The following is a 7,766-nucleotide window of genomic DNA, read 5'->3' as shown; positions in this document are numbered from 1 at the left end:
AGCCGGTAGTAACGTTGCGGGCTGAATCTACATTGCCAACGTAACAGATTTGTCCAAAAAATTAGCCGTCTCCAAACCTTTTGTCTGTTTCAGCTAATCCAATTTTTTGTCTGTTTCAGCTAATCAAACCTTTGCCTGTTTCAGCTAATCCAATTTTTTGTCTGTTTCAGCTAATCAAACCTTTGCCTGTTTCAGCTAATCCAATTTTTTTGTCTGTTTCAGCTAATCAAACCTTTGTCTGTTTCAGCTAATCAAACCTTTGTCTGTTTCAGCTAATCAAACCTTTGTCTGTTTCAGCTAATCAAACCTTTTTTCTGTTTCAGCTAATCAGATGTTTGTGTGTTTCAGCTAATCAAAACTTTTTTCTGTTTTAGCTAATCAAATGTTTTGTCTATTTCAGCTAATCAAATGTTTTGTCTATTTCAGCTAGTCAAACGTTTTTTCTGTTTCAGCTAATTCAACTTTGTGTCTGTTTGAGTTAATCAATCCTTTTTGTCTGTTTCAGATAATCAAACTTTTGTCTGTTTCAGCTCACCGAACCTTTTCTCTGTTTCAGCTAATCAAACCTTTTTTCTGTTTCAGCTAATCATTTTCTCCCCTTTTTACCGCTAATTATGATCTTTGCTACCGAAACTAATCGCTTTTTGACCTGTTTCAGTATGTTACTAATCATATTGTATTCCCATTTGTTTTAGGTCACTGAGTTTTATTGGCTCCACTGACAAATCTATATTTCATTATTTGCCATTGGTGTGGTTTCGGTCTGTTTTCTTGTTTTTACTTGCCGATAGTCTGTTTTATGGATACTTTTTCATGAATCGCGTTCGCTTTGTAATTTACTGCAGGAAATGCATCCCTTTCGTATTTATGTCGTGGAGGTTCTTTGATTTTTATCTGACTGCCTTATCGTCTTATATTCACGAATACAAATTAATCGGCAAAAATAATTTCTCAAAAATGACGGGCTAGAAAAATTCATCTAAAAATTTTCGACAAACGTAAGATCGATCTTACAAATTTTCTCTGTGGAATAGGCCTTCTGGGGATACCACGTTAAAAAAAAACGCGCCGGATGCTCTACCTCTTGCGGTGGTGTGGAAACGAGCATATGTAAGTTACCCAATTTCAATAAATATCTTAATAACCATGATTTGTTTTTATTTTCGTAGTTTAGGTTGTAGTTGTGTAAATTTATTTAACCAATGTACAAAGCTTGTGAATCATTTTTTATACATTTGATTTCATTTGTTTCGACCACTACAGTAGTTGCCCTTCGTTACAGTAATAATCATTTTCTCTATTACTCACTGCTTACGTGACGGTAAGTACGACAGAGTCGGGATCTGTAACCGAAATGAGTCTTACCATCCAGTTATGTTGAACATTAGTTCCACAAATTTATTTCGTGTCAGAGAGCGCTACGAAATTGGGGACGCGAAAAATGCGAGCGTGAGTTCTCTAGGCTTATCTCTGTTCGAAATGATTCACTATTTGTCTATTTACATTCAATAATAGTTATCAAAATTTACAGTGCTCAGCTTAAGACTTATCACGCTAAACTTAGAACAGTCGGAACTTTTACCCATTGAACAACAGCCATACGTTCAACGTGATTGAATGATTCATTATTGAAAGTTACCAATCTTTCGGTTCCTCACGAAACTGACTTTCGAATGCGTCCTACAAATAACTAGTCAGCTGATCCACACCGGTTGATTATTATTGTTCTGAGAGCCGCGACTTGCAGGTTACTTGTCACTTCCAACAAAGGTTTGATACATTCACCACATTTTACGCCTAATCTAAATTCTAAGTTACCTTCCTAGCATCTATCGCACTTATATGCTAAATCACATTATCGTATAAATTGTAGAACGTGATAATTTCGCTATGAAACGCTTGAATAACGATTCAATTCCAGCTGACACATTCCGTGCAGGTCATCGGTTATTGACCTCCGAAATAAGCATAAAAATGTCTTTCTTAGTCTTTTTTCCGTCCAGAGTGGTTTTAATGTGCAGCTGGAAGCAGTAAACGGTTAGAATTCTTGCAAATATTATTCCGAACCTGCAAAACTGCTGATTATTATAGCTTGTTATTAAATAGTAAGTGTAAAATATTCACTGCAATCTTTTTCAAATCGTACTGGTTGTACATTATTAATATGCCTGCATGTTTCTTATCAGCCACAGCCAAGATAAGCGGTCAATAACATGTTTTTATCTACTTATAACAACCTACTTTTCATCTCTCCATTTCACACTGACGTTTATGTCAGTTTCAAAACACGATTAACAGATTGACTTTTTCATTGCATACTGCAGTCGAGACTAGAGGACAACGAAGTCAATTTCAATTTTGTTGAAGATTTTACAGCTGCCTTATAAACGGTATGTGTGGAAAACGAATTTTTAAATATTCCTTTTTTAAACAGAGTGTAAATGACAAATAAAAAGCAAATTTTTATTCTGAATAATAATGTAGATTAAAATACTTTATCTTCTTCAAATTTTTCAGAACTGCTAAAAATGCGTTTGGTAATCTGTGACACAGTTGACTACGTGGCCGAGTGGTCGGCTAAATATGTCATGAAAAGAATCAAAGACTTTAATCCTAATGAGAATAAGTATTTTGTAATGGGATTGCCCACAGGTATGTCAGAGTTAACGAAGTGTGATTTTTATGAAAGTCTGATTATAAAAAGAATAGAACGGTTCATTGTTTGTAAGTATTTGATTTTAATAACTTTTTGAATAAAAACTATGCTTGCTTTTCAGGGGGCACACCGCTTGGTATGTACAAAAAATTGATAGAGTATTACAAGGCTGGAAAAATATCTTTCAAGTATGTCAAAACTTTTAACATGGACGAGTACGTCGATTTACCCAGAGATCATCCTGAGTCTTATCATTATTACATGTACAACAATTTCTTCAAGCACATAGACATCGATCCTAAAAATGCACACATATTAGATGGCAATGCGCCAGACTTGGTAGCCGAATGCGAGGAGTATGAGAGAAAAATCAAGGAAGCTGGAGGCATTGAACTTTTTATCGGAGGTAAAAATCCACTTTATCATCTTATAGATTCCTTCCTTCCACCTTTGTATTTGACTATTTCGAAAAGTTGATTTCCCATATGCAAAATGAAAACTTACGACTTTGTTTTTATTCCGTAACAGTAACCATTAATTCAATACATTTATGGTTTTTCTGTACAATTCAACTCAGGTATTGGTCCTGACGGACATATTGCGTTCAACGAGCCTGGATCATCCTTGGTATCTAGAACCAGAGTAAAGACTCTTGCTCAGGATACTCTAGAGGCAAATGCTAGGTTTTTTGGTAACGACATAAACAAAGTTCCAAAGCAGGCGTTAACAGTCGGAGTTGGTACTGTCATGGATGCCGTTGAAGTGATGATTGTTATTACCGGATCTCACAAAGCGTTTGCTCTCTACAAAGCCATAGAAGAAGGCGTTAATCACATGTGGACAGTATCGGCTTTTCAACAGCATCCTCGTACCCTAATTATTTGCGACGAAGATGCGACCTTAGAGCTTCGGGTTAAGACTGTGAAATATTTTAAGGTAAAAGTCATGCTTCCTCATAATATGAGGGTCAATTTTTTTTCTACCTGTTCGTAAATCTGCACTGGGATTAACAATTTCATTTGTTGAGACAATTTGACTTTGGAATAAATCCATTGAATAATCTCTTTCTAATGCCGGATGACGCTTTTACGAGCATTTCTTCAGAGCTATTTTCATTTGGTGTGTTTTTACGCTTATTGAAGTAGTCCTTGTAACTGGCACCATATTGTTTAGGCTCTGAGCGCGGTTCATCGCAAATTGATCGAAGAGGATGGAGCTGTGTTCCCTCGCCGATCTTTGAACGATGTCTAAAACGGTAGTGACTTATATCTATAATAATTTAACGATCAACAAACAATCCTGTAATAGATAAACACTTTTTGAAAAATGTAAGTAATTTGCAATTGTCGATATTCAAGGCAACGCCACCTCAGGGCACTGTTAACGATCACTGGTCATTAGTGTTTTTCATCTATCAGTCAAAATTTATATCAAGATATGTTGCAGAAGCTAGTTTGAAATTTGTGTTGTTCGTTCCACGTTGAGTGGAATGGTAATTCCTAAGCTTTTGATTTTAACGGTATATTTGTTTTTATTATTTCAGAATTTGTGGGGCATTCACAGTAAGTTGGTAGAGGAGGCCTCCATATTACCTGAATGAAAAAAATCTGATATTCCGACCGTCTTGGCAATGAAAAAAATAGACTGACCACGACATCTCTTTTAAATATGTACGGTATTGAAGATATACCGATTCTTGCCTCTGATCCAGCTAGCGAAAACTCAACAAATTGTTACGGATAACGAGACTGTGAGTCGAATCTATGGCAGTAGTTTATAACAAGTTTCGAAGATGGGATAGAAATTGGCCGTTTGTTTGTAAGAAATTGATCATTTTCACTGAAACTCTGAAAAGTATACAATTCTCAGTACTTCTATAGTTCTATATCGGCAGTATATCGTGCTCAATATAACTATTTTCTTCAAATAAAAAAGCCTCATACCTGCCATGTTACTCGCAAAATTTTTTTATTATCAACTATTACCATTAGATTCAGTCCTCGCTTTTGTGAAAACAATGAACAGAAAAAAGAAGTAATTATACCTACTGTGTATAATGAGCAATACCAGTATGATCAGGTATAAAAAATACATACCTGTGAATATATAAGAAATTATATTATATTTTCAGATTTTTATCAGTTATATAAGCTTATATATATATAAGCAACGTATAATTTTTCGTTGTCTTTATTGAATCATACTATATTATAATGATATATAATGTATAGTAACTATTTTAATGTTAACATTTTGTACGCGGTTATGTGTTCTTCTGGAATTAAAATATGAGATTTGCAAAAAATTTCAATCCTTGGAAAGTTTCCGCCACAACAGCTTTGTCTCCACCCCTTTCTCCTTCTGCCCATGTCTATATTCAAGTCCCAGTTTTTAGTGAGTAGAAGAATGAGAAAACCACAAGCTAACGACGCGTCAATATCCTCCAACAGTCATAAGCGACTTGCGGTAAAGAGGCAAAGTGAAACTTGTGAAAAAAGCAGCGGACAACTGGAGCTACAGGAGGGGGAAAAGAGAAAGAACATACCGCGAACGAAGTTGCAGCACAGTGTAAGTTGCGAATGCGCAATGCGGCCAGCTACGTGCGACCATCAACCCGTACAACGTACCCTGCCTTTCTGCGGAAAGTTTTTGTGATTCCACTGTTAGATGGAAATTTTTCACAATCAGCGGTAGGGAATGACTTATCGCAGAAATCACGTTAATTACGCGTCAGTAGAACAGCAACGTGGAATTACTCTCGGGTACCTACACTGTGAGTTCATATTCACGTGTGTAAGTTGCTGATACTTCACGCGTTGCGTGAGCACGTGGATACCAGTGTGTATAAACAGGTGGAACTTCGTTTTGAACCATCCATATTAGCTCACAGTGGGCATTTTATTGATAAATAACAGAATCTGGACAGGGACGGAGATTATTGCTACTCAATTTTCTCAGCTTCGCCGAAACCCTGCGCTCACTGTTGATCGTATGAACTAGCGATGACTGATGAAGTAGCGAAACTTTGCCACGAGAAAATCGATGTCGTCCTACGTGATCTCGACGCTCTTCTACGGAAAAAATTCGGGGATGACCTCGTTGTCGACAGTTTTACAACGAGTAGTCTAGTTCCTCCAGGAGAAAACTATGGAAGCTCGATGTTTAAGGTTGAGGCGATTATCAGACGCGGTGGGCCGGGCTCGGAGCAGGAGAAATTGTCCCTTGTTGCTAAAATGGTGCCGCCGACGGAGTTCCAGAAGAAGATGTTCGACAGTCCGTTCACCTTCCGCAAGGAGATTTCCATGTTCAAGGTCATCGGACCGGCCTACCAAGCCTTGGAACGCGAATCCGGCATCCCCGAATCCGAAGTTTTCGACATACTGCCAAATTTCTACGGTGCAAGACTGTCGCTGAATGAGACGGAGGACACGTTCGATCACGATGCGGTGATCCTGATGGAGAATCTCAAGATGAAGAACTACGCCTGCCTGGACAGAATGGTCGGCGTTGACTTGGCTCATTCGAAATTTCTCGTTGAAGCCCTGGCGCGATTTCACGCCTTGGGTGTCGCCATGAAGTTGAAAAAACCGGACTTGTTCAAGGTTCTCAAAGAGCGTGCAAAGTCGGTGGAATGCGACGAAGAAATGCCTGATGAGGATGAGACTGAATCGGTATTGGCTATTTTGAAGAAGACTTCTCTTCTAGTCCCACATCTCGACAGGATTGAAAAGGCGTTGCGTACTTTTGACACGGAGGCATGGACCAAGGAACCAGACGAGCCTTGGGGTACGATAGCTCATACAGACCTCTGGGTAAACAACGTCATGTTCCGTGACGATGCGGATGGCAATCCCGAAGACGTCAAGTTCGTTGACTTTCAGAATTATCTCTATCTCAATCCGATGATGGATCTCGTATTTTTCATCGTCTCGAGTTGCGAGAAGAACGTACAGGATATTCACATGGGCGAACTGGTTGATTTTTACTATGAAAAGTTCGTATCTCATCTTGTGAGATTAGAATGTGACGTGGCGTTGTTCTCCAGGGAGTCTTTCGATGAGCAGTTCGAGGCCGCCGCCAAAGTCGAGTATCCGCACTGCATGTTTATGACCAGAGTTGTAAATGCAGATACTCGGAAAGACCTTAACATGAGTAGTCCTGAGCAATTGTTCAGCAATGAGATTACTGATGAGTGTGGGAAACGAATGACCGAGATCACGATCCAGTTTGTTGGAAAAAATTGGTTGTGAGCTATTATTATCGTTGCGAAAATTGGAATAGCTGCATTTAGAGATTGGAGAAAATTTATCGAACCTTCAGCTTCACAGACAATATATTAGCTTTCAGCTCACGTGGTTAATGATCTCGTGGTGAAATCCGCAGAGCGAGGATTACGTGCATCTGATCATCATTTTACTGAAGAATCTAAAGAAAGAATTGCAAAATTGTATACCATCTGTTTGGTTTATTAATGTTGAACTTTGCACTGATAAACCGTTTTTATAATTTTGTCGAGATTTTTAAGTAGCCTAATCTCTTGAAGCTACATTTTTGATTCACCCTTGACTAGCTACGGAACATAATATATCAATTCTTTTATGCAGTACTGGTGCACATAATATTTCTCATACTTAGATCGATTGGTGTTGGAGAAAAATTTCATGTATTCCCGTAAATCTATTTTATCACACAATATTTGTAAGAAATTTTACGCCTGTGCATATTTTATGTCCAATAAAATATAAACTTCGGACGGTTATCTGAGAAGCTTTTACTTTTCCCAAATTAACAAGTCAGCTCGCTGCAACTTGGCCAGCAAACGAGATATTTTGCGATTACAGAAAATTTGGTAAAGGTTTCGTATCCGTGCTAGTGAAATTTATCAAGTCAAGTACAGGGATTTAACAGGGAATAAAACATCAACCAGCAGTGTAATGTAAAGTATAATCTTGAATTTCAATTTATGAGGAGTGACTGTGAAATAGGTACAACCACATTCTGGGGCGAATAAGATCAGAGCCTCATGTTATATTCATGGTTAATTACCTGAAAACTACGTATAAATTCCTTGGCATAAGAAATTAATGAGTGCAAGAGCATTATCGTGTAA

At 37.9% G+C, this 7,766-nt stretch overlaps 2 protein-coding genes across 4 annotated transcripts; both read left to right on the top strand.

Moving 5' to 3' along the window:
- Positions 1-1,408: 1,408 nt before the first annotated feature.
- On the top strand, positions 1,409-4,603 carry LOC107221137 (glucosamine-6-phosphate isomerase). 3 transcript variants are annotated; one of them, XM_015660032.2, is made up of 8 exons: positions 1,409-1,449; positions 1,532-1,770; positions 2,325-2,390; positions 2,518-2,652; positions 2,778-3,062; positions 3,234-3,592; positions 3,830-3,911; positions 4,200-4,603. In XM_015660032.2, the coding sequence occupies exons 4-7, from the start codon at positions 2,529-2,531 to the stop codon at positions 3,905-3,907; spliced, it is 846 nt and encodes a 281-aa protein (XP_015515518.1). In that variant the 5' UTR covers positions 1,409-1,449; positions 1,532-1,770; positions 2,325-2,390; positions 2,518-2,528; the 3' UTR covers positions 3,908-3,911; positions 4,200-4,603. The 3 variants fall into 3 exon arrangements, with proteins under 3 accessions (XP_015515518.1, XP_046598922.1, XP_046598921.1); XM_046742965.1 differs by lacking the exons at positions 1,409-1,449; positions 1,532-1,770 and adding an exon at positions 1,860-2,105; XM_046742966.1 differs by lacking the exons at positions 1,409-1,449; positions 3,830-3,911 and having other exon boundaries at positions 1,459-1,770.
- Positions 4,604-5,233: 630 nt separating this feature from the next.
- On the top strand, positions 5,234-7,404 carry LOC107221094. The gene has a single exon (XM_015659972.2). The coding sequence runs from the start codon at positions 5,659-5,661 to the stop codon at positions 6,904-6,906; it is 1,248 nt and encodes a 415-aa protein (XP_015515458.2). The 5' UTR covers positions 5,234-5,658; the 3' UTR covers positions 6,907-7,404.
- The last annotated feature ends 362 nt before the right edge of the window (positions 7,405-7,766 follow it).

Source organism: Neodiprion lecontei, chromosome 6 (assembly GCF_021901455.1).
Source record: "Neodiprion lecontei isolate iyNeoLeco1 chromosome 6, iyNeoLeco1.1, whole genome shotgun sequence".
Lineage (NCBI taxonomy): Eukaryota > Metazoa > Arthropoda > Insecta > Hymenoptera > Diprionidae > Neodiprion > Neodiprion lecontei.
Note: the sequence above shows the minus strand (reverse complement) of the source record. Positions and strands in the feature narration are given on the sequence as shown.